Raw genomic sequence first — 27,345 nt, 5'->3', positions numbered from 1 at the left:
ACAATCTGAAATATGCCTATTTTCCCAGAGTGGGAAAAGACCAATTTCAGATCGGGAGAGAAGCTGAAATAGCTTGTACCCCAGTAGTAGTCTGAGTTTTCTCTCAGTGTAAGTGCAGAGGCATAATAATGCCATGTTGAGCAGAAAGGAGGATTTGGAATCATATTTGCAGGGTTATGTTTGGTTAAGGGGATATTTGTGAAGAACAATGAGTATAAGGGATTCTTTTTAAAAGTGCCTCAAGACCACCACACTGCTTAAACATCAAGTGTTCATTTATTGCTGATCACATCTCAGTGGTATAGGATAGAATGCTAAAATCCTCGTTGGCCAACTTGGGTTTAAAATCTGCCTCAACTAGCATTTAAATTTGGTTATTTGGTTATTCTTAATGGATGAATATTGGGAGATCTTAGCTAGGTCAGTAGAATCGAGCCTTTGTGATGATGGAATGATCCAAATCTTCAGTTTGGGTGGTTTGATTTAGAAGGGAAAAGGAGGAGAAATATCAGGGAGACCTACAACAAATCCCAATGGCTGGTAATTGGCAGCATTGGTGACAAGCATGGCTTTGACCAGCCTGATATGTTGCCCAAAATAGGCAATGCCAAGGCTGAGGGAGATGATAAAAACATTATCACATCTACTATTTGCCTTTATATAGTACCTTGGATGCAGAAAATTGTCCAAACTGCTTAACTTAAGCATAATCAAAAAATGGACAGGGAGCCAAATGGAATATTAGAATGGCAGATCAAAAGCTTAGGAACATAGGAATTAGAGGCCTGCTACTCGATCTGAAGGGACCCGACAACATGCGTCGGATTCGGGTCAGGCCCATCTTCAGGTTCCGGCTTTCGGGCGCTGGCCGGGCCAAGTCCAAGTCGAGTCGGGTCGGGCCGGACATGCAGGGTCAGTGTTGTGCCGTTAAGTATTAAAAAAAAAACTTTGCTGAGCTGGGAGTCCGGGACGAAACTGAGTCTGCGCAGTGAGCGAGTGACGTCACTGTGACATCATCGCAAATGCGCGGCAGCTTCGTGGAAGTTCCGAGTCGGGAGGTAAGTAAACGGATGGCCGGGTCGGGCTTGGGTCAGGTCAATTCAGGTCGGGTCAGGTCCGGCTTGGGGGCAAAAGCAGAGGGACTCGGGCCAGGACGGGCTCGGGTCGGGTTCGTTTTCCCTACCTAAAGTAGGCCTCTTTTAGGAATTGCTAGATAAAAAAAATCTTCTAGTTTGCCTCCTACCTTCCTGGTAGTCACATGATCCAACAAATGATGGAGTTGTTAACTAATCACAGCAAACAATCTCTATCAATGAATTTACAACAGACCCAGACTGAGGAGAGAAAAACCCCCGTGGTGGACAGCTTTGGGAATCACAGGTCCAAAGTTAGCTGTTCATCCCAACCCATACTATACTCAACGCACATCATGTCTCAAATTACTCACATACTGTATCCTGAAATGTTATTTTGTTTGGGCCAGGAATATTGCTCACTCAGAAGCATGGTCAAAGAGGTGGGATTTTTGTTTTTTAAGGCTAGTCTTAAAGGAGCAGCAGAGGGATTTGGAGAGGGAGTTTCAGAGTGTCAAACCTAGGCAGCTAACAGCACATCCTCCAATAATGGAATAAAGGGAGGGGATGCACAAGAGACCAGAATCAAAGCAATGGAGAGTTTGAGGAGTTGTATAGAAAGATTACAACAAAGATATCCAAGTGTGGAATTGAATTTCCAAACAGCCCAAGTGTGAAGTCCAACCTCAACTATTACAACTTGGGTCACCTAAAATGGGGAAATTTTGGTGGTCTTAAACCAGATTGCCCAAAAGGCAGAAGCTGACAAGCTGTATGTGAGCCAGACACAAGTAGATCTAACATAGTCAAATATAGCCAACTTCTGGCTACACGATGGAACTGAGTGTGAACAGCAGGAAAATAGAAAATTAATTGCAGGGAATATAAAAATCTAAGACCCACAGGTACAGTGGAAATACTGGTTTAATTTCCTAAACTAATTTATCTGAGAAAAAAAAAAGTCACCAAAGTTGATTGCTGACTTAAGAGAGTTGATTGTACTTCATCAGGTGTCTGCCTTAGATCAGTGGTAGCACTCTCGATTCTGAGTAAGAAGATTGTGGGTTCAAGCCCCACTCCAGAGACTTGAGCACTTAATTGCATATTGACACTTCTGTACAGTACTGAGGGAGTGCTGCACTGCCCGAGCTGCCAATTTTTGGATGAGTCGTTAAAACAAGGCCCCATAGACATGAAAGCTCCCATGGCATTTTTTGAAGAGTAGGGGAGTTTTCCCCAGTGGCACAGTGGTTAGCACCGCAGCCTCACAGCTTCAGCGACCCGGATTCGATTCTGGGTACTGCCTGTGTGGAGTTTGCAAGTTCTCCCTGTGACCGCGTGGGTTTCCGCCGGGTGCTCCGGTTTCCTCCCACAGCCAAAGACTTGCAGGTTGATAGGTAAATTGGCCATTGTAAATTGCCCCTAGTATAAGTAGGTGGTAGGGGAATTGAGGGAAGGTGGGGATGTGGTAGGAATATGGGATTAATGTAGAATTAATCACCAAAACAGATTATCTGGCCATTATCTCAACGCTGTTTGTGGAACCTTACTGTGCACAAATTGGCTGCCTCATTTCCTATGTTACAACAGTGACTACACTGCCAAAAGAACTTTACTGGCAGTAAACCACTTTGGGATGTCTTCAGGTTGTGAAAGGCATTAAATAGCTTTCTTTCCTTTGCGTGTGTTCTGCCTACTATGTAACAAAGTGAAGTCCATAAAACTGAAGGTTCCATTACTTGTAATTCCAGGAATTTGGCCATAAAGCTGATGTTCTTGCTGACATCCATCTGTGCTGGAGTTTGAAGCTCCAGCTCTCTCTCCTTCTGCTCCTCACCTGGGCGCAAAAATGGAAAAAAAAGCATAAGTTTTAAAAACAAGGTACACTTGTATTTCAAAGCTCATATTCACAACCAATACAGGTCAATTATATGTATACGATTATCACTTTCATTGTTTAATATTTTGGAAAATAATAGTTAGTAGCGATTACAAGGCAACATTCTGATCAAGCAGCTCAAATATCACTATACAACAAAGAGAACTTCTTGGATTTCTTTTGCCTTTTAATTCATTTTTTAAAAATCCGAAGACAAGACTTTGCCACAAAGCCTTTGTACATTGCAATAGAATGGCATTTGCAGAAAAATATATTTTTGATATTGTGTGTGTCTGTGCATACACAGGGTACAATGTGCATTGTAGTGATCAAAGCCGCTGATTTGTTTGGTAGGGCAATGACAAGTGACAAAGAAAGCAAAAACAAATGGACCCTTTTATGTTGAGCAATATTCCTGCCTTTTAGGGGAGAGTTTGTGCTGTTTGCCTAGCTTCAAGTAGGGTACCACAACTGACTTATTTCCCTCCAAGAGGGTGCAAAGGAGATTCACCAGAATGATTCCAGGGATGGGAGAATTTTAATTACAAAGTTAGGTTGGAAAAACTGGGGTTGTTCTCCTTAGAACAAAGGAGATTGAAGGGAGATTTAATAGAAATATGCAAGATTATGACAGGCCTAGATAAGTTAGACAAGGAAAAACTGTTCCCATTAACTAATGGTACAAGGACGAGGGGACACAGATTGAAGGTTTTGCGCAAGAGATGCAGGAGGAATGTGAGGAAGAACTTTTTTTATACAGTGGGTGGGTAATGACCTGGAACTCTCAGCCCACAAGGGTAGTGGAAGTGGAGACGATCAATGACTTCAAGAGGAAACTGGATGGTCACTTGAAGGAAATAGATTTGCAGGGCTACGGGAATCAAGTGGGTGAGCGGGACTGACTGAATAGCTCCATGGAGATCCGGCATGGACTCAATAGGCCAAATGGCCTCCTTGTGTGCTGTAAATGACTTTATGATCTGCCTACTCCTTCTGGGAAATGGCTTGGGCATTTGGGAGATTTAAGGGGATGAAGGTGTTATATGTGCCTCTCAGTAGGGGTACTAATGACTGTGGACAAACAGCATTTTTACACTCAAAATTCATCTTGCCTACAACTGCCCAACCTCCTGATGAAGTTATATGAAAACGCAAAGTGTGAAAATCTTCCTCATTTCAACAACTATTTGCTTGTATTTATAAGGCACCTTTAACATTGCAAAATGGCCTAAGGTGCTTCACAGTAGTGTTATCAAATAAAATTTGACATGGAACCACATGAGGAGACATTAGGACAAGCGACCGAAAGCTTGAGACAGAGGTAGGATTTAAGAATCGTCTTAAAGGAAGAGAGAGGGTAGAGGCGGAGAGGAGGGAATTCCAGAGCTTAGAGCCCAGGCACGGCCGCCAATGGTGCAGCAATTAAAATTGGGTAGGGGCAATAGGCCAGAATTGGAAGAGTGCAGAGATCTCGGAGGGTTGTGGGGATGGAGGAGGTTACAGATAAAGGGAGGAACAAGGCCATGAAGGGATTTGAAAACAGGGATGCGAATTTTAAAATCCCTGCCTCTGCAAGTTTGGATACTGTTGGAGTCCCTTTTATGCCCTCAACTTCAGCCCTGTTTTTAAGTCAAAGAGCCTTACTTTTTCCATATCTGTGTTCCTCGACATTCCATGCCATGTTCTGGTGATAAACCTTAGAGCTTTTATCTCCAACAATCTCCAATTGGCGATACCCCCAATCAGGTAAAGCAGTACCACTGAGCTACAAGGGAAAAGCAAAATAAAACATCACAGGACTGAGATGTGTGCAAAGTAGGGATTGATCATGCAAACTTTAATCATATTTTCTGATGCTGAAAGGGGCACATAAATAAAGGCAGAGGTTTCCCAAATAAAAAGGTCCCTATACACCTAAGAGGAGATGAACTTGTTGCACATATTAATGATATTGGCTTGTTTTATTCCTTTTCTGGAGGAATGCACCATCAATTACAACCCAAAAAATGAAATTTTAGCATTGGGTCTCCTCATTACAATAGCTGCAACTACACTCAAAACTCAATACAACATCAATGAGGTTGTGAAGGCATGTAAACTCTGCACAGAAAGATTAACCTTTTGGTTTTCTTTATGGGAATCCATCTGGCTACTTAGTGGTGCAATTATGGTAAGGAATCCGAAGTGCAGGGATGACAAAAAAAAGCACAACTAACCATTCCCGCTCCCAGGCAGCACACACTGTTACAGCAACAATCAAGTATCCTTAACAACTGCATACAAGGATTTTCAAAAACAACATTCTCTAAACAAATAGTATTCCTGTAAGGGGATGGAAACCTAGCACTCACTCCCAGGGAGCAACTTCTTTAAATATTCTCAAGTCAGTAACATGAATAAATTTACTTGGAACTTCCCACCAGCTTCAGTGTCAAAGTTTTACTTAAAAAATTGAATATCCCAGATCACTTAATTTTCAAGGAATACGTAATTCTGAAAATCTTGAGGAGGACATTATCCCTCCCATCCTGATTCAGCTAAGAAACCAATGTAAAGGAAGAGTTTACACTCTTCAATTCAAGACAACTATAGAGCAACACGTTCCCGTCTCAGAGGCTGACAGCCTGCAACAAACATGATTGAAAACACGACGGAGCTATCTAATCCAGCAACCAGTTAAAATTAGATGCAGTGGAGAATTAGCATCATTAGTTTGTACCCTTTGACAGCGACCTAAAATAACTTCATTCTTCAAGGCTTATTGGGCATGTTAACACAGATATGCAGCCTCACTGTAAACGGTATCAATGTTTACATTCTAAGATCGCTGATCAGTCTTGGTGGGATTCCTAAACTCCCTTCACTAATTCCATAAAGGAATTCAAAACATTTCATCTACATTAAACACAGTACTTATACTCGACTCTCGATAATTCCATTTTTTGGTGGGAAAATTATTTGAGTTATCTAATAATTTGAATGAAGCAATGTAAACAGAAAATTAGGATACTTGCTGCTAAAAACCTGAATTTAGCAGATAATTTGAATCAAGAACTTTTGAATTCATAATAGAGTACGTCACTGGAAAATCTTTCAATGTCCACAGAAGTAAGGAGGCTATGGTTCTATCAGTGTGCGTTGTATGTAGCTGACACCGATTTATCTTGAAAAACTGGACATTTTATAAATTTAAAAGGTAAAATCAAGACAAGTGGTGAATCACATGAGATCTAAATTGCAATCGTGAAGTGATATCCACAATTACAGTATCTAAAGTAGAGATTATTGGATATATTCAGGTTAATGTCACAGAGTGCACAGAGGGATTTAGTCTGAACATGAAGTGTTTAACACAGGAACAGCACACGGCCAGAAAATACATATCGGCAAGAGGGCAAAGGAATTAAGCAACCTTTATCAGACTATTCAAGCTCATTATCAAACAAATAACAAAAAAGGTCCAGGAGTACAAATTCTTTATACAACTGTCTAATGACTATGAATGTGCAGTACCCTCCAGACACACAAACTCCTGGGACAATAGTCCACTCAAGCTGCAAGCAGTAAGGTTAGAGCTCTTGGCTAAACATATACTTGTGTGCAGATCTTGCAAATGTGGTTTGTAGTGGTGGTCTGGTAGGAGTATGTTACTTTAAAAGCTGCAAGTGACACGGAATATCAAGGCAATTAAAAGCCTGTGCATATCCTACAAACTTACCTTTAACACTGCAGATGTGTTCACATGCAAAAGCTTCACCTCTGATAAGATGGTTTTCCACACTTCATTCTTAGTGTCACGATTGACAATTTCCTGAAATGAAAAATACATGGAACTAAAATGTAATGCGAAATATAGGTTAGTAAATTCTAGTCTTGAGGTTAGTGGGCGGGTGGGGGGGTTGTGGAGGGCAATTCAGACACAATGGGACCTCATCTCCCTTTCTATATCCCTAACTGTGACTTTTGGAAAACCAATATCTTAGTGAGCCTAAATAAATGATGCAACTGAAATTGATGATACCGGATCACAGTAACCAGTTTTAAATACAACACCACGCATTAATCCATGAGGGAACTGGCCTGCTTGTGTGGCTTAAAGATAGGGTAGATTCTGATGTTGTATAAAATGGAATAATATACACGTGTTATAAAAACAGGAATTATAGTAGGACTGTGGAATTTGCATTTCAACTAGTGGCCATAATATTGGTATGTTCACTTAACAACTCCTGGATCCTAATGAGTCTGTGAGATCCTGAAGCTCATCAGTTTTGTGTCTGCCCTTTTTCTGATTTGTCACTTAGAATTAGAGTTTCCTGTACAGAAATAAGCCATTCGACCCCACAGGTCCATTTATGCTCCACACGAGCCTCCTGCCACCCTATCTACATATTCTTCTATTACTTCCGCTCTCATGTGTTTATCTAGCTTCCCCTTAAATGTATCAATGCTATTTGCCTCAACCACTAACTGTGGTAACAAGTTTCACATTCTAACTACTCTCTGGGTAAAGAGATTTCTCCTGAATTCCCTATTGTATTTATCAGTGAATATTTTATATTTATGGCCCCTAATTCTGGTCTCCCAACAAGTGGAATTATCATCTCCACATCTACCCCATCAAACCCCTCATAATTTTCAAGTTCTCTATTAGGCCACCTCTCAGACATACTAACATGTTATGGCCATCCCTTCAGCTGCCTAGGCCCTAAGTTCTGGAATTTATTCTCTAAAGCTCTCCACCTCTCGCTTCACCTCAAGAGTGCTGCTTAAAACCACCCTTTTTGATCAAGCTTTGGCCATCTGTTCTAATACCTCCTCATGTGGCTCAGTGTCGAATTTTGTTTGATAACACTCCTGTGAAGCGTCTTGGGATGTTTTACTGTTAAAGGTGCTACATAAATGCAAATAGTTGTTATTTTAGCTACACTAATGAAAAAAGTTTTCTCCAATTCTAGCGCTGTTTCTTATTGGGCAGCAGACAAAGGGCTTTGTTAATTATCTGCACACCTCTGATCTAACATTTGCGATCGGTCTGACAAATCTTACTCAGCGCTTACCACTTTCCACAGGTTCTGTGACGGCATCGAGACGTTGTAATCAACGTAACAAGAAATCTCCTGCCAGTGAGGACTCATAGGAGCTGCAACGTCATGCCTAAAATCCAAACAAAAAACCAGTCAAAAATAAATGCATTAATTAATGTTTGTTCAATAGTTAAATATGATATGAATCAGTACCCCAAGGTAATTTAATGGTTCAGCTTCTGTCATAACATTGCATACTGCACTATAGTAAGGTCTAAAATGATGCTTGTGGGAGGTGCATTTATAGCATCTTATCGCATTGGTCAAAACGCTTCACATACAATAAACAACTGTGAAGTTTTAGTGGTCTGGGTTGAGGGAAGAACACAGGCCAGGACATACAGTGCTGAAACGTCCACCATTGGGAACTCCGTTTAACACATCATTCTAAAGACTGAACTTCTAGCAATGCAGCATTTCCTGAATACTGCAATGGAGAAGTGTCAGCCTAGGTTATACACTCAAATCCCACAGCCTAATTTATATGCAGAAATCCCACAGCAAGGCTTAAACTCAACCTTCTGACTCAAGAGAGGATGATGTGGCTCCTCGGGTCAGGCCGACATACCAACTTAGAAGGAGAAACAAAACAAAGACAGGGAACAGAAGGGAAAAATTTGCCGGGCTACGGGGAAAGAGCAGGGGAGTGAGACTAATTGGATATTTCTTTTAAAGAGCTGGCACAGGCACGATGGGCTGAATGGCCTCCTGTGCCATTTCATTGAGGGATTCAATATCTCCACCAACTCTGACACATCCTGCAATAACCAGAGAGACACCAGCAAAGAGTCAAGAACTGGTTGCCCCTCTGTTCGCTCTGAAGAAGAATGCTGCTTGCCCTGAGTAGGAGGAAAGGAGAATTTTTGTTTTTAATAACTGCCTGCTAAAATGAGTTTAGGTTTTTGTCAGGATCAAAAATAAATTTGTTGCGATTTAAAATTCAGGTTAGTTAGAGAGACTTTGAGAGAGATTTAAAGACAACATAACCTTAGCATACCATTTTCCTGTTCACAGAATTATGCTGAAACACAGCAAGTCCATCACCATCCAGAGAGATAAATGGTGGTCATGGGTCTGCTGCATATTCCCAACATTTTCTGCTTTTATTTCAGATTTCCAGCTTTTCTCTTTATAACTGATTACCTTCCAATTCAATTGGCTAAATATTCCAAATTTAAGTCCAATATGTACATGAAGTTTTTTTTAAAGAGTTCATACTTAGGAACAGACAAATTCAATCATTCCACTGCACAGATTTTTCAACACAAAATGCAATCGCAAGGTGATGAAAAGTACAGAAAATGCCAACAAGGTAATAGCAGGTATTCTGAACATACGTATTGAGGTAACGTGCTGTCATCCCATGGACCAGCTGCACAATATCACCATGGCGAACTGGGCGAGGGGGGTTGCTGACAACCAGCTCCTGTCTGAATAAGAAAATAAGCATATTATAGGTCTACACAAATTTTAGACTGAAGCAACAGTAGGCTAACTGGCCCCGAAAGGGGAATGCAAGATCAGGGTTTAGTTCCCAGTCTCATCTGATGCTTTCCCAATATTAACCTAGTTTGGCACTCCATCTGGAACACTGTATGACCCCTGCTGAGTGCCAAGCTTAGGCTCTGAGAAAAGTGAATGAATCATTTCTGTTGCACATGATCACAGCTCCTGCCTCAATTTTCCTTTAGTTTTGGATTATCACTAATGCTAACAGCAGCAACAAATATGCAGCATCATAATACGAATCACACAAGTAGAAGTCAACATTTACACACTGCATAGGTGCCTAATTTTCCTTAAATGCTGCCCTTTTCGCAGTCAGGTTAATAAGCAATCAGTTATCACATACTTGCCAGGGTCCTTTATAACCCACCAGTTGTTCACATCCTTAAAAGGATAGCAGGTAACTTGCTGCTGGTGGGAGCTACCTCTGCCACTGTCATACCTGCAAAGAACACACACAATTTCAATTGAAGGGAAGCAACTCTGACAGTACGGCATTCCCTCAGGACCATACTGAAATGTCAACCGAGATTATATGTTCTCAAGTCTGCTCTCTCCATTTTTTGCCACCCCAGGATTTAATGTTTGGGAAGGTGGTGTGGAAGGTTGCATTTTCCAATGGAAAGGGTGAACTCCAATGGACCAAAATCCTGGGCCAAATCTCACTGGGTCAAAATCCTGGAACTCCCTTCCTAACAGCACTGCGGGTGTACCTACATCCCAAGGACTGCAGCAGTTCAAGAAGGCAGCACACCACCACCTTCTCGAGGGCAATTAGGATTGGGCAATAAATGCTGGCCTAGCCAACGATGCCCACATCACAGGAACAAATAAAAAAAAAAGCTACACTCTCCTTTCTTTTTGTATGCAACCAGAATTCTGCTGCCTATATCCTTATTCGTACCAAGCCCTGTTCACCCATCACCTCTGTGCACGCTGACCTACATTGGCTCCCAGTCCGACAATGCCTCAGTTTTAAAATTCTCACCCTTCTTTTCAAATCCCTCCATGGCCTTGCCCCTCAATATCTCTAACCTCCTTCACCTGCCTGGGCACTAAGCTCTGGAATTCACCAGCTAAACCTCTCTACCCTTAAGACTATCCTTTGAACTTCCTTATGTGGCTCAGTGCCAAATTTTGTTTGACAATGCTCCTGTGAAGGGCCTCGAGATGTTTTATTATATTGAAAATGCTATAGAGATGCAAATAGTTGTTGTTGCATGTATAGTACACAACCTCCCTGACAAAGTTCATTGCATGTTGATACAAGATTCAAGCTTTGGGCTGTTGCAGCAATTGTACACACAAACTGTTGGGTACCAGAATCATTATGTTGTCCTGCAGTTTATCATACCAGCCCCCCAGTGAACATCTGTGCACTATGTGCCCAGAGTCCATAAATAACATTTCACAGAATCAGAATGTTTATTGTGCTTTCCTTGTCACATGAATCTCTACCTGATAGGGTACATGTTCTTGTGGGAATGGAGCCAGCAGGGAACAGGTTTGCTCCACACATTCCGCAGTGTAATCTGGGAACCATAGGCTATTTCAAGAGGTTGACCCTGTGTGATCCTTGCAAGTCCGCCCTGTAAAGGAAACCAAGTGTAACTTTCTCATTCGCTTGGGAAATAGTACATATTTTTTGGTGAAATTTTGTGCTTATGAAGGCAAGGAATGTCAACTCATTAGATGTGGGGAGACAGTGGCATAGTGGTAATGCCACTGGACTAGCAATCCAGAGGCCCAAGCTATCACCCTGGGAACATGGGTTCAAATCCCACTACGGTAGCTGGTGGAATATAAATTCAATTAATAAAAATATGGAATTGAAACTATTATCGATTGCTGTAAATGTTCTTTAGGGAAGGAAATCTGCCGTCCTTACCTGGTCTGGTCTACATGCGACTCCAGACCCTTAACTGCCCTCTGAAATGGCCTAGCAAGCCACTCAGTTGCAAAGGGCAATTAGGAAAGGGCAAACCACAGTGGCCTTGCCAGTGATGCCCACAGCCCATGAAAGAAGATAAAACACCTAGATTATTTCTGCATTCCTCCCTGCACCAGTCTTGCCGGTGTTCTCTCTTGCCCTTCTCTCCTGAAGCTGCTGGCTCCTCACTGGGTATAGTTCCACGGTTGTTCTCTGGTACCTCACCAATGTGGTCCTTCTCATGTGAGCCTCAATCACGAATGCTGGCAGACTGTTCAATCAGGTACAGGAACCCTGTCTACTTTTCTCCTTCCCAACTGAGGACAATGAAGCCAACCACCTACCATGTTCCTACTGCTATTCCAGCTGACCAGAACTACTGTTGCTTAAAAATATGGTTGCTATGAATGACAAACTAGTTCCTTAACTAAATCACAACAAGCCATATTGTAATTTCACAGAAACCTACAAGACAAAGGAGGCCATTCAGTCCTTCGTGACTGTGCTGGCTGAAAAAAAGCTATCCAGCCTAATCCCACTTTCCAGATCTTGGTCCATAGTCTTGTGCATTACAACAATTCAAGTGCATATCCAAGTATTTTTAAATGCAATGAGTGTTTCTGCCTCTATCACCTTTTCAACATGTTCCAGACCCCCAACCTCAGGATGAAAACGATTACTCAAATCATCTCTAATCTTTCTACCAATTACTTTAAATTTATGCTTCTTGGTTGATGGCCTCTTTGATATGGGAAATAGATCCTTCCCATTCACGTTATCTGGGTCCCTCATAATTTTATACACCTCAATTAAATTTCTCCTCAGCCTCCTCTGTTGCAAGGATAACAACCCTAGCCTATCCAATCTTTCCTCAGAGCTAAAATTCTTAATTTCTGGCAACATCCTCATAAATCTCCTCTGTACCCTCTCTACTGCAGTCACATCCTTCCTGTCATGCAGTGACCAGAACTATAAGCAGTACTCTAGCAGTGGCCTAACTAGTGTTTTATGCAGTTCTTGCATAACCTCCCTGCTCTTGTACTCTATGCCTTGGCTAATAAAGGAAAGCATAAAATAAATGTTGCAATTATAATTTGGAACCCTTTTAGAGTTGCGCGAGTCAATGAGAAATTCTGTGAAGTATTTGCATTTAACCTTCCTGCTAGCCTTGAGGCTGACTAATCTTTGGTGTTGCTCAGTGCTGACCAACAGTCTTGATAACTGGAGTAAAAGCAAAATACTGCGAATGCTGGAAATCTGAAATAAAAACAAGAAATGCTGGAACCACTCAGCAGGTCTGGCAGCATCTGTGGAAAGAGAAGCAGAGTTAACGTTTCGGGTCAGTGACCCTTCATCGGAACTGGTAACTGGAGTGCATGCCGGTGCCAAATTAAATTGTTTATGTAAGGATTGCGCACAAATGCTTGAAAATTTCAAGCAATCTGATCACTGTTCTGTTTCTCAGAACACAACACTGTGCTGAGAGTCACCTTAGAAACATATTGCTTATGTGGCATTCAGCAAGAAAAATGAAACACGCCATGTCAGTTTAAATATACTGATAAATAGTATTCACTCCACATTATCTCAAGAAATAGAAATAAGCAAGCACAGGACCATAAGTGGTGTCAGGCCAGCCTACAGCATAAGCATTTCAAACTCACATCAATTCCTCTCCTTTCTTCCAGCTCCTACTGCTGCTCCCAATCTTCTTTGCTCTTCATCTCGCTTCAGTAGCCTCTCAGACAGCTCCCACACCTTTCACACTGCCTGCACCCCTCCACACTCCCATCAACTTTTTTTAATATAATACTTTCTACATAGTTTTCTTCTATTTCTGCACCTTTATTAAAAGGTTAAATGCAAAGCAGAGCTGCTGCAGTAATAACATTATCCAGCATATGCAGTGTTCTTACCTCCAGACTAGCTTGGAATGTGCTTGTCATTATTTGGTCATGTGGTCCAGAACGGTACAACAAGGTCAGGTGAACATAGAAGAAGCCCAAATACAAGATTACTGGGAGGACTAAAAGTGCACAGAACCGGGCCAGAACATGATAAAGCACTGTGACCTGCAAGGAGATTGCAACAGAAATTACAAGTTTAAACCTAATGACAAAATAAAATCAAGCCAATTGATCAACTCAAAATACAAATGATATAATCAGCTATCTGGTTTTTGCAGACTTTTCTGGAGCCAAAAATTTACAACTGCCCTCTAATTTGGAAGTAGATATAATTACTAGATAGCATAGTAGTTATGTCACTGGACTAGTAATCCAGAGGCCTCTACTAATGATCCAGAGTCATAAATTCAAATCCCACCACAACAATTTGGAAATTTAATTTCAGTTAATCAAATAAAAATTTGAAAGAAGCAGCTTAGTAACAGTAATGGAGATCATGAAGCTACCAAATTTCCGTAAAAACCGATGTGGTGCACTAATGTCCTGTAGGGAAGGAAATCTGCTGTCCTCATCCGGTCCGGCCTACACTCAACTTCAGACCCACAGCAATGTGTCAATTCGTAACTGCCCTCTGCAATGGTCTAGTCAGTCACTTAGTATAGCGATGGGCAATAAATGCTAGCCCACATACTGAAAATGAATGAATAATTAAATTAAATGAATAATTTTTTTAGAAAATTCCTGCATTTGCTGTTTAGATTACTAGTATATGAGCTATCACTAAGTAACCATCCATTCACAGCTAAGCATCACAACTGTTCTCCAGACCCCGTTTTACCTGCGAGCAACGCCAAGGAAGATCTACTAGGATAAATTAGTGCCTGATGTCACACGGTGACATGAGCAAAATAATCTTTTATAGAAAATATGTTATTGCCAGTGCAATTTTTCTGACCATGTGAGGAACCAATTTACAACAAGGTGTCCATCTGCAGAACAAAGAACAGTACAGCACAGTAACAGGCCATTCGGCCCTCCAAGCCTGCGCTGATCTTGATGCCTGCCTAAACTAAAACCTTCTGCACTGCCGGGGCCCATATCCCTCTATTCCCATCCTATTCATGTATTTGTCAAGACGTCTGCCTAAACATCGCTATCGTACCTGCTTCCACCATCTCCCCCGGCAGCAAGTTCCAGGCACTCACCACCTTCTGTGTAAAAAACTTGCCTCGCACATCCCCTCTAAACTTTGCCCCTCGCACCTTAAACCTATGTCCCCTAGTAACTGACTCTTCCACCCTGGGAAAAAGCTTCTGACTATCCACTCTGTCCATGCCACTCATAACTTTGTAAACCTCTATCATGTCACCCCTCTACCTCCGTCATTCCAGTGAAAACAATCCGAGTTTATCCAACCTCTCCTCATAGCTAATGCCCTCCAGACCAGGCAACATCCTGGTAAACCTCCTCTGTACCCTCTCCAAAGCCTCCACGTCCTTCTGGAAGTGTGGCGACCAGAATTGCACGCAATATTCTAAGTGTGGCCTAACTAAGGTTCTGTACAGCTGCAACATGACTTGCCAATTTTTATACTGTATGCCCCCGACCGATGAAGGCAAGCATGCCGTATGCCTTCTTGACTACCTTATCCACCTGCGTTGCCACTTTCAGTGACCTGTGGACCTGTACGCCCAGTTCTCTCTGCCTGACAATACTCCAAAGGGTTCTGCCAATTACTCTATACCTCCCACCGCATTAGACCTTCCAAAATGCATTACCTCACATTTGTCCGGATTAAACTCCATCTGCCATTTCTCCGCCCAAGTCTCCAACCGATCTATATCCTGCTGTCTCCTCTGACAATCCTCATCATTATCCACAACTCCACCAATAATAAACATCCTCTAACTGACCAGAGAATGTACCCAAGCATTACTATCTTGCTCACATTGCTGTTTTTGGGACCTTGCTGTGTGCAAATTGACTGCTGTGTTTCCTAAAGATGTACTTCATTGGCTGTAAAGCACTTTGGGACATCCTGAGGTTGTGAAAGGCCCTGTAAAAATACAATTTTTTTTCCTTTAAGCCTTCTAACTGACCTCGGATTACGCCTATACATGGCAATCACACTCTGTGGCCTTGATAGAACATTACCTTTACACATGTTATGAATACTAAATTTGCATATTATATTGTATATTACTCCTGTCTTTATAAAATAGTGTATCTTCTGACTTACTGTAGCAGTGCCACAGACATCTGCTAGTATAGGTGCGTATTCAGGCTCCGAAATTGTTAAGCCAATTGATGTACTATATAAAACCTCTGCCACGTAAAGCTAAATTAAAATCAATAGCAGAGATACCTACATTTGATAATGCCGTATCCCCAATTATCTGCCAAGTATGTACTCCAGCAACAGCCAATAGGAGGAGGTAAGTGAACATGGCCATATACTTTACCCTGTTAACACATCAAAATAAAATCAACCATGGACAATGTTCAGAAATCCAAAGTTTACACTTTTAATTAAGCTAATAATGGAGGATCTAGCTTTTCACACTAAAAGGTAATTACAATTAATCACTATATAATGGACAGAAAATGCTGCAGCGCTGACGTCCCAGGGCACTTGAATTTTTCGTTACCTTTTTTTGAAGAATCAGGATTGCAGAAGTGAAAGCGGTGGGCTGTGCGCAAAGTGCCACCGTCTCCAGCAAAGAATCAATGGGTACATAAACTGCCCAGTATAGAAACGAGCCACAGAGACAGGGAAGCTCCCAGGTTAGAAAGTCGTTAAAGAGGGGAGGTTGGAAAGGTTAGGGCTGTTCCACTTGGAACAGAGCAGGTTAAGAGGTGAGCTAATGATGAGCCTTTTAGATAGAGTAGATAGAGAAAAACGATGCTCTCTGGAGAGCGGGTCAATAACCCAAAGTCATAGATTTAAAGTCGTTGGCAAAAGATCTAGAGGGGAGATTAAGGGAAATTTTTTCCACTCAGTTATCAGGATCTGGAATGTTCTGCCTGAAAAGGTGGTGGAAGCTGATTCCATGAATAATTTTAAAAGGGAGCTGGATAGGCACTTGAGGATGGGGACCTTACAGGGTTACGGACACAAAGCAGGGGTGTGGGAATAAGCGCAACTGCTCTTTCAAAGAGCCAACACAGACATGATGGGTTGAATGGCCTCCTTCTGTGCTGTAAGTTTCCATATTCTATGATAAAGCTCAGCTGATGAATTGAACATTTCAACAAGGGTCACCAGAGTGTGATTGGGAGTAGGAATCCTGGCTGAATCTTCATCCTGCTTTTGATCTCAGGGAGTAGAGACACAAAATGGAGGAGCCCTACCGCCACCCTGGCCGAGAAACCACTCAACACAGACTGGGCATCAACTTTAGGACCTTCCTGGTTCTAATAGCTCAGCAACACACCGGGTCTGCAATAGGAAAGCCCAAATTCCCATTCCTACTTTTTCACCTGGTTCTCAATTGTAATAAAAATGAAGACAATACCCTGGAGATTATGCTATTACAAATTGGAGCATCGCAATAATTTTAGCTATTCATGGAGATTAGATTCAAGAACATGAATTCAGCTACCACCTTCTCTTGTTCAGCCTGCAGCAGCGTCACTTAAGCAGATGAGCTGCCATCACTAGCTTGAAGATGTGTGAAGAAACTCACCCAATAGCAAGTGCACATGCTATTCCAGTTAGAGAAAGCCAAAACCACCACCTCACTGAGAATGAGCTGAAACAAACCACAATTGACATGAGGCATTAACTTCGTCATCGCATTCATTCCAATGTTCACAGCACAAAGACACGCTTGAAAGCTCTTCATCATACCTGCGTCTCTGTATATTGTAGAATTTCAGATAAGACAAAACTGCCAACAGTACAAAGAAAATGAGAACGGATTCCAGGAGCATAAACCGTGACTGGGTTATTAAGGAGTTTTCTGTTTCAAAAAGAAAAAAACCAGAGCATAACTAAGTACTGGAACTAATCAGATATATCGCATAAGTGCTTTTTAAGCTGACAGCAATGCATATAAAGTAGATACCACACAGCACTATAAATAGAATCACAAATGACAAAGTTGAGTGTTGAGCTCAGCTTGGTCCACAGGATGCATAAACAGAACCTTGCTGATGATCCTCTGGCATCTCATATTATATAGTTTTAAAAAGTAATCTGAATAGTTCAACAACCATCTGTTGAATACAAAGAGCCACCACCTTTCCAGTCATGCTATTTTTTCCCACTCAGAGCAGAGTAAGAAATTGGTGCCACTGGTAAAAATGGGATTCAAGGTCAATTGATTAATGATTGTAAAAGCTCCAGACAATGGTTAGTAATGAGACAACTATGACAAACTAATGAAGGGGAATAGGAATCTAAAAATGTCAGGGGTGCGCTCTTTATGTAAAATGATATTATAATTGTATGTGATGTGCAGTATCATTCCGTATGCATGTAAAAGGGGACTCCCCACACTCCATTGAAGAATGAGTACAATGCTATACAACTTCTTACACCCAATATTAGCAATTAGATAACAATTCCCACATTCTACATGCTGTAACACTTACTAAGAAAAAGCCATGACATAACTTGAATGCCATGTTTCCTTTAGTAATAAGTGTAGCTCTTACCAAACATGATGAGAAGAGCAGCAATAAGAGCTGAGAAGTGTGAATACTTAAGCTCTACTACAATTTGGTACACCAGCGAGATGCAGAGTGCACCAGCTAGAGCTGGGATGAACCTTAGGTTCCAAACTGGGACATTCCCCGTGTACTCTGAGAAAAAGAAAGCACAAATGTTACAATATACCATTCCAACTGGTAGAAAGGGAAGATTACCACCAATGTAAACTTTCCCCACTCTGATTGACATTCAAGCTTCATGGACAACAGAACAGGAGAAACCAGGGAATACTGCTGATACTACAAATGTTGGCAAACATTCCGCACAGTTTAAACTGCCTCATTCTGACTGGCTTGTCTCAGACGTTTTAAACAGGTGTCGTTGAGAGGAGGAGAATTTACATAATATATTTACCGACTCCAAGTCAGAGAAAAACAAAGAGGAAAAATGAGGCAGCTTTGGTCAGTGTAAGGTGAACTGCAATCGAAGGGTAAGGAAAAGCAGACCAAAATAAACAACTTGTATTTACATAGTGCCTTTAATGTAGCAAGACATCCAAGCTGCTTCACGGCAGTGTTCGCAAGCAAAAATTTGACACCAAGCCACATAAGGAGATTAAGACAGGTTAGCTTTTAAGGAGTGTCTTAGAGGAGGAAAGATGGCAGAAAGGCAGAGGTTTAAGGATGGAATTCCAGCACTTAGGATCATGGTAGCCAAAGGCATGGCCACCAATGGGAGCAATGACAACTGGAAATGCGAAAGAGGCAGTGGCTAGGGAGAGGGATGGAGTAGGTGGCTGGGGAACGGAGTTTGTGGCAGGGATCGAATACAATGACTTCGGGTTTTCCCAATATTTAACTGGAGGAAATTTCTGCTCATCTAACACAGAATGAAAGAAAAGCAGTGTGATAAATCAGGCAGTAGAGGGGTCATGAGAGGTAACAGTAAGGTAGAGCTGTGAGAGTTACAGCCTACATATGGAGCCTGATGCTGTGCTCAGATAATGTTGCTGCGGAGCAGCATACAGATTAGGAGGGAGGCCAAATACAGATCCTTGGGGCGGCGCCACAGGTAAAAGGTACATGAGCAGGAAGAGAAGCCAATGCAGGTGATTCTCTGCCTTCGATTGGATAGAGGGGAATGGAATCTACCCTCATTTGGGTAAACCCAAGCTGATTTTTTGGTGTTCTCTACCTGCTAGCTCAGTCAGTGGCGATACTACTAATCCATTCTTGGTGGTACACATTGAAATCCCCTATCCAGAGTGCATCCTGTGCCTAGATGGATGCAGTGGAAATAACACCCAAGAAACTTGACACCATCCAGGATATAACAGTTTGCTTGATCGGTGCCCTTGCCATGGGAATCAATATCCACCCGCTGCCACGAGTGGCAAACTACAGCTGCACTATATACAAGTTACAGCATTAAAGCAAATCATGAAGGTTACTTTTGACAGGACGTCACTCCTGTGAACTCTGCCACCAAGAGCAAAAGCAACAATGCTATGAGAACGGCATACACTACCCTGACTGACATATATCGTCACTACATAACTGACAACAGTTGCTACTAATTTCAACAATAAGTAAATTGAATGGGCAACAGCTCAGGCATATCAGCACAAGACGAAGGCGATCCAAACCCAGTTAGCTGAGGGCTGCTGCCCAGGTTGGGTGAGCTGTCCACCAACTAGTTAAACAACAGTTTGATATAGAAGCAGATCTATCAGCTAACAACAAGACTTGTCCATTACTGCATCAGTATAGTAATTATTCTGGTGCTAGCCCACTAATTACCAAATTTAATGAATTTAATTTCACAATTTGCCAAGGTGGCAAATTTCACTCATGACCTCTGGGTTGCTATTCCAGTACCGTAATACTAGGCTACCCTACCCTCGGTACTGTGTTAAATGAACCGGTTTCAATATAAACATCCTCTAAACACATCCTAATAGCTGTTGATAGATATGCACTCAGTCATTACTTTAAAAAGCTCTAGCAAACCCAAATTATTTCTTTGAACAATGTACTGGTTTACAGCTTGACTTGAGGCTCATTATAGCCCCATTTCTCTTATCCATGTGTCCTCATTTTTGAAATAAAAACAGAAAGTGCTGGAAATACTCAGCAGTTCAGGCAGCATCTGTGGAGAGAGAAGCAGAGTTAACATTTCAGGTCTGTGACCTTTCATCAGCACTGGCAAAGGTTAGAAAAGAATTAGGTTTTAAGCAAGTGGAAGGGGTGGGGTGGGGTGCTGGTGGGAAACAGAACAAAAGGGAATGGGTGTGATAGGGCAGAGGGCAGGAGAGATGTCCTGTGACGAAAGCAAAAAGTGTGTTAATGTTTGTGGTGAAAGACGAAACAACAGTCCAGAGAAAGTGTTAATAGCGGAATAATGAGCAGCTGCGTCTACATGAAAACAGGTACATGGTTAAAAAAATATATTAAAAAAGGCCAGTCATGCTCTGAAGTAATTGAACTCAAGGTTCAGTCCGCAAGGTCGTACAGTGCCTAATCAAAAGAATAGGTGCTGCTCCTCGAGTTTGTGTTGCTTTTCACTGGAACACAAGACAGAAATGTTGGCATGGGAGCAGGGCCGGGGGCTGTGTTGCAATGACAAGCAACCGGAAGCTCGGTATCATGCTTTCGGACTGAAAGGTGAATAGAATCATTATTTGAGTGTCCTCAATTTTGTAATGACAAAGCCAATATAGATGCAAAATGTCAAAACACATGAGCAGTAAAGTATACCCATACTTTATCCTTTAAATTAAAGCCATCCTGCCAGCAACAAAATAATCTACGGCTATCTGATACCCACCTACTAGAGGAACCTCAGTTATGAACGTGATTATCGCTGCTTAAATAAGTCTTAAATAGAAGAATTACTGCAATTTAATATTCCTCAGTGCAGACTGGCAGTAAGCATGAACAGAACCCAAGGTTCCATTTAGAGCCAGTAGGTGGCTTGTGCATAACAGATAAAATGTTTTACGTGAGCTTCAGTTCTCTATTTTTACTTGTGTTTAGGGTCAGTTAGCTTGGGCCATCACAATACTGCTCACTTCCGCCAGAATAAACACAACAGAAAAAGACCAAGTAATTCCTACCTGCGCCAATTCTGTTCCAAGCAAAGTTCCCATCAAAACCACCAAAATATGCTGGAAATGAAATGCCAAATACATCAGAGCAATTAGTACTTTTTAAAAAAGCAACAAATACAAAGTTCTTTCATAGATTCTTCACATTATACTTTTGAAAATAGAAAAGCAAAATCAGGTTTCTTAGTGTTATCAAAAAGGTCACTGCCTCACCATGGCTGAACAGGCTCAATGACCAAATGGCAATTTTAGTTTTGCTTTCTGCTGATGCTGTGTATTACTCTTCCCACACTTGCGTGCTCAAAATTATTATACTCCCACTACTTTCCTGGTTATTTCCCTCCAAAGCTCCAAAAGGTGGCAGTCATGCTGGGATTCAGAATGATGGGTAGGAGGCCACTGATATCTTTCTTAAGAGTGTCAATGGGATACTTGATCAAGGCAGCCGAATCCTTTGCATACCTGGGGATTTTCAGCAAGAGTGACAGGATAACCATTAGGGGTAGCAACTTTGCCACATTGAGTCTTTCCCAGGCCAGTCAGGCTGAAGGACAACTGAAACACTCCAATATCACCTGCCATTTTCTGAGGTCCCGCTCCTCTCTGAGGTCACTTTTTCCCCCCCAAAATATACTTTATTCATAAAAATTTGTAAAAGTACATTACATAACGGTTCAAGTTTGACATAAAAGTGCAATACAAAACAATTTCTTACAATACAGTACAAGGTGCCTCACTACAATTGCCATTACAGGTTATATTTACAATGTACATTTTCATTTCATGTCAAACATTCTCTGGTGCATAAAGTCTGAGTGGTTTTACATGGTTTTCAGTCCCTCAGTACACTCTGGCAGGAGGACCTTACCCTATTGAGTCTCAGCAGGTAGTCCTGGACCTTGGAATGTGCCAGTCTGCAACAGTCAGTCATCAACCAGCTCTTTGCACTGGAAGGCCAGCAAGTTTCAGGCAGACCAAAGTGTGTCTTTCACTGCGTTGGTGGTCCTCCTATCTTGGTGTGCGTCCCTGGGACCAGCCCATAGAGCATAGAGACCAGGAGCTGCTCAGGAAGAACTTCAAGAAAAACCACTGCATCTCTTTCCAAACGTGCTTTGCGAAGACACATTCCAGGAGGAGGTAGACAATGGTCTCTTCCCCACCGCAGCTGCCTCAAAGGCAACGTGCAGAATCAGTGAGATTCCAGGCTTGCTGGAAGGATCTGACAGGGAGAGCCCTTCTCACCACCAGCCAAGCTATGTCTTGGTGCTTGTTTGGAAGTTCTGACAATGAGGCATTCTGCCAAATGAGTGACAGTCTGCTCAGCGATCCTCCGAGGTCCTCAAATGCTTCATCACCTCTCCCATCATAATATCATCACCTACCCTACATAGTACATATAGCACAGAGACTGCCTTCGTAAAAATCGCTAATGCCACCCTGTCACCACAGTGCACTATGCTAATACTCCATAAATCCAGTTGGTGCAGGATAGAACTGGAGTCAATCTTTACATTTTACAAGCATACACCTCCCAACCCAATAACCACAGTTCGTCTCTGCACTTATATCTCTTTTGAAAACCAAATATATTACAGGGAAAGGCAACGCCCCTCAGGGTCTTTCTTCCCCTTCACCGCCCTCTGACCACATCACTTCTTCTAATCTTACCCCTTGCTTCTATTCACAACACCCTCCAACATTCCCCTCTCTGACCCTGAATGATCTGTCCTTAGCAAAGGCCTCAGCTTCAACTCCTTTCGACCTCACCTCATTGCATTTTGAACTCGCACAACGCCAAGCTCTTCTTCTGTCGCCTCTCTGACACTTCCTCCTACCACCCCCTGCACCATGGCCCCACCACTAAACATCCAGACATTATCTCCAGGACTGTCACAGAGATTTTCCCCAAACAGCCCCCAACCTCATAGTCCCCCAACCCCGAATAGTCCAATTCTACCTCATTCCCAAAATCCCCAAACAGGACTGCCCTGGTAGACCCATTGTTTCAGCCTGTCCCTGCTCCACTGAATGGATTTCTTTCCATCTTGGCTCTATTTTTTCTCCTCCTGTCCAGTCTCCTACCAGCTGCACTCTTCTGATGCCCTCCGTCACTTCAACAGTTTCCAATTTCCTGCCCCTAACTGTCTCCTCTTTACCATGGCTGTCCAATCTCTCTACACCTCCATCCCCCACCAGGACGGCTTTGGGGCTCTCCACTTCTCCCTTGAATGGAGTCCCTATCCACCACCACCCTCCTCCGCATGGCTGAACCTGCTCTCACATTGATTAACTCCTCCTTTAACTCAACTCGCATCTTCCAAAAAAAGTTGTTGCTATGGGTACCCGCATGGGTTCCAGCTATGCCTGTCTTTTTGTGGGATATGTGGAACATTCCTTGTTCCAGCCCAACTCAGGCCTCCTCCTTTCCCTCTTTTTCTGATACATTGATGGCTGTATCAGTGCCGTTTCCTGCTCTAGCCCTGAATGGGAAAATTTCATCTACTTTGCTTCCAATTTCCACCTTTCTCACACCTTCATACGGTCCATCTCCGATTCCTCCCTGCCCTTCCTCGACTTCTCTGTCTCCATTTCTGGGGTTAGGCTATCAACCAATATTCATTATAAGCCCACTGCCTCCCACAGCCACTTTGACTACTCTTCCTCACACCCTTCTTCCTGTAAGGACTCCATTCCATTCTACCAGTTTCTCTCGGTGTTGCATCTGTTCTGATGATGCAACCTTCCACACCAGCGCTTCTGCGACATCTTCCTTTTTCCTCAACCGAGGATTCCCCCACCATTGGACTGCGTCCGTCCCATTTCCCGCACTTCTGCTCTCACCCCTCCTTCTCCCTCCCAGAACCATGATAGGGTTCCCTTGCCTTCACCTTCCACTTCACCAGCCTCCATATTCAATGGATCATCCTCCACCATTTCCTCCACCTCCAGCATGATGCCAACACCAAACACATCTTCCCCCTCCCCTTCCAACATTTTGAAGGGACTGTTCCCTCCACAACACTCTTGTCCACTCCTCAATCACCCCAATATTGCCTCCCCTTCCCATGGCACCTTTCCATGCAAGTGCAGGAGAAGCAACACCTGCCCTTTTACCGCCTCTCACTCTTCATCGTCCAAGACCCCAAACACTCCTTCCAGGTGAAAACGTGATTTGTGTACTTCTTTTAATTTGGTATACTGTATTCGCTGCTCACAATGCATTCTGCTCTACATTAGGGAGATTAACGCAGATTGGGTGACAGCTTTGAGGAACACCTCCGCTCAGTCCGCAAGCGTGACCCTGAGCTCCCAGTTGCCTATCATTTTAATTCTCCACTTTGCTCTCACTTTGACCTCTCTGTCCTTCGCTTTCTACGGTGCTCCAATGAAGCTCGAAGAACAGCATTTCATCTTTCGATTAGGCACTTTACAGCCTTCCAGACTCAACATGGAGTTCAACAATTTCAGACCATAATCTCTGCCCACATTTTGTTTCCTTTATCTTTGCAGGTTTCTATTTCACTCTCATTTTCCCCTTGTTTTTGCTTTCAGATGGCAACTGTTCATCATTCTGCCATTCACACCTCCTCAAGGCAGTCACTCGGATCAATCAAGGAAAGCCAACACGGATATGCTGAGAGCAAATCATTTTTAACTAACTTACTTGAGTTTGTTGATGAGGTAACAGAGAGGGTTGATAGGGGTTATACGGGTGATGTGGTGTACATGGACTTCCAAAAGGCATTTAATAAAGTGCCATGTAACAGGCTTGTCGGCAAAGTTAGAGCCCATGGAATAAAAGGGACAACAGCAGCATGGAGACGAAGTTGGCTCAGTGATAGGAAACAGAGAGTAGCAGTGAAAGGTTGCTTTTCGGACTGGAGGAAGGTATTTAGTGAAGTTCCTCAGGGTTGGTGTTGGGGCTCCTGCTCTTCCTGATATATATTAATGACCTAGACTGAGATTTACTGGGCACAATTTCAAAATCTGCAGACAACACAAAACTTGGAAATACTGTGAACTGTGAGGAGGATAGTGCAGAACTTCAAGAGGACGCAGACAGGCTTGGGGAATGGGCGCACAAGTGGCAGATGAAGTTCAATGCAGAGAAGTGTGAAATGATTCATTTTGGTTGAAAGAATGAGGAGACACATTGAAAATAAAGAGTACAATTTTAAATGGGGATGCAGGAGCAGAGGGACCTGCGGGTATATGTGCACAAATCATTGAAGGTGGCAAGGCAGGTTGAGAAAAGGGGTGAATAAAGCATACAGGATCCTGGGCTTCAAAGTTGGGGCATGAAGCACAAAAGCAAGGAAGTTACGATAAACCTTTATAAAACACTGGTTCAGCCTCAACTGGAGTATTGTGTCTAGTTCTGGTCATCACACTTTAGGAAGGATGTGAAGGCATTAGAACGGGTACAGAAAAGATTTACAAGAATGGTTCCAGGGATGAGGAACTTCAGTTATGTGGATAGATTGGAGAAGCTGAGTCTGTTCTTCTTGGAGAAGATGAAGAGGAGATTTAATAGAGGTATTCAAAATCATGAGGGGTCTAGACAGAGTAGGTAGGGAGAAACTGTTCCCATTGGCAGAAGAATCCAGAACTTGAGGACGCCAATTTAAGGTGATTGGCAAAAGAAGCAACAGCAGCATGAGGAAGAACTTTTTTTTCCCGCAGTGAGTAGTTAGGATCTGGAATGCACTGCCTGAGAGTGTGGTGGAGGCAGATTCAATCGTGGCTTCAAAAACAGAATTGGACAATTATCTGAAGAGAAAAAATTTGCAAGCCTACGAGGAAAAAGCGGGGAGTGGAACTAGGTGAGTTGCTCTTACAGAGAGCCGGCATGGACACGATGGGCCGAACAGCCTATTCTGTGCTGCAACCATTCTATGATTCTAGACACATCTTTTTTCTTTATTTGTCCCATTACCACTCCTTTTGGCCCTGCACCAACTTTTTTTTACCATTTAATCTCTCTATCTTTCACCCTATTATAGACCTTCCCTTTTGTTCTTTTTCCACCCTCTCCCCCCTCCACTTTCACTTGCTTAAAACCTATTATATTTCTAACTTTTCCCAGTTTTGATGAGAGGTCATCGACCTGAAACAACTGTTTCTTCTTCTAGATGCTGCCTGACCTGCTATTTTCAGCATCTGCGGTAATTTATTTTTGTTTTCCAAAAGGTCAGCTGGCTTCCCCAACTCCACCCTACACAAACTCTAATTCATTCAGAGCTCTGCTGCCTACCTCTTTGCCTGTACTAAGTGCTTCTAATCTATTACCCTTGCCTTCACTAATGCAGGACATGAGCAAAACTACAAGTGGGAATGAACATTTACAAATATTCTTGTTCTTTGCTGTTATCAATAACATTGAAAAGCTATGCTCTATTCTGGAGGTGATACGAGGTTTTGTTTCTTTTTAACAAATGGTCAATAATTGTTAGTGATAATGGAAACGATGGTGAATTCAGCATTTATTCAAGAACTTTCCTTTAAAAGGTACAATTTTCTTACCTCCAACAGCCTGAATCATGTGACCAAGTGGAGGTCCGCTGTCGTCGATAAAAAACATTTGTTTCATGTACAAGGAGACAAATTGTCCATAATAAACTTCATCAAACCTGGCAAGAGATTTTGGACGCCACAATCAATGAACTTCTAAGGAACAGGGACAAAACTGAGCTAAGTGCAGCATCCAGCTTGTCTGATAATGATTTCATGACAAATCTAACAATGAGGTTATGAGATTACTCAATAGCAGACTACAAAGTTGCAAACATGTGGTCCGTTACACATTAAATATAGGTTGGCTGGCAATCTTTGAATTTTAGCAGTAATTATTGAAAACAGGTTTCTCAAAATAGATAAGATTCAAAATTCCTTTGTCGTGTTTTCAACAAAACATTGCCAACACAGCTATTACCTTTTGCACTTTCCACTGAACTTTTGAGGATATCAGTGTTTTCACTGTATCTCAGGGTAACAGCTATAAATACCTGGGGTTAAGCAAAGCTACTTCGCAAAACATTTGAAGAAGAGAATGAGGAGAATTGGGCCATTTGTACTTGTTCTCCAAATACTCACATTTCTGTGGCTCTGAATCTTTAGGCTTTGGAATCAGTATTGTTTCCTATATCAGCTGCTGAAAAGCATTAAAGCTTTACAATACATAATCATCACACACTGCAAAAGAT

General features: G+C 42.3%; 1 protein-coding gene across 5 annotated transcripts in view; it reads right to left on the bottom strand.

Annotated features, from left to right (window-relative positions):
* pomt1 (protein-O-mannosyltransferase 1) overlaps positions 1-27,345 on the bottom strand; it is a 42,857-nt gene that overhangs the window by 7,605 nt on the left and 7,907 nt on the right. For 2 of the 5 annotated variants that reach the window (XM_068012150.1, XM_068012153.1), the window contains 14 exons: positions 26,666-26,772; positions 21,152-21,202; positions 18,042-18,188; positions 17,233-17,344; positions 17,069-17,134; positions 15,752-15,845; positions 13,392-13,547; positions 11,004-11,134; positions 9,892-9,987; positions 9,377-9,469; positions 8,013-8,109; positions 6,671-6,763; positions 4,597-4,717; positions 2,813-2,910 (listed from right to left, as the gene is read on the bottom strand). In XM_068012150.1, the coding sequence (XP_067868251.1) occupies positions 2,813-2,910; positions 4,597-4,717; positions 6,671-6,763; positions 8,013-8,109; positions 9,377-9,469; positions 9,892-9,987; positions 11,004-11,134; positions 13,392-13,547; positions 15,752-15,845; positions 17,069-17,134; positions 17,233-17,344; positions 18,042-18,188; positions 21,152-21,202; positions 26,666-26,772 (1,462 nt within the window). Of the gene's footprint in view, positions 1-2,812; positions 2,911-4,596; positions 4,718-6,670; positions 6,764-8,012; positions 8,110-9,376; positions 9,470-9,891; positions 9,988-11,003; positions 11,135-13,391; positions 13,548-15,751; positions 15,846-17,068; positions 17,135-17,232; positions 17,345-18,041; positions 18,189-21,151; positions 21,203-26,665; positions 26,773-27,235; positions 27,294-27,345 lie in introns of those variants that run through there. The other 3 variants (XM_068012151.1, XM_068012152.1, XM_068012154.1) reach the window with 3 other exon arrangements.

The sequence above is a fragment of the Heterodontus francisci genome, chromosome 32 (assembly GCF_036365525.1).
Source record: "Heterodontus francisci isolate sHetFra1 chromosome 32, sHetFra1.hap1, whole genome shotgun sequence".
Taxonomy (NCBI): Eukaryota; Metazoa; Chordata; class Chondrichthyes; order Heterodontiformes; family Heterodontidae; genus Heterodontus; species Heterodontus francisci.
The sequence above is the reverse complement of the archived record's forward strand: the minus strand, read 5'-3'. Positions and strand labels throughout refer to the sequence as shown.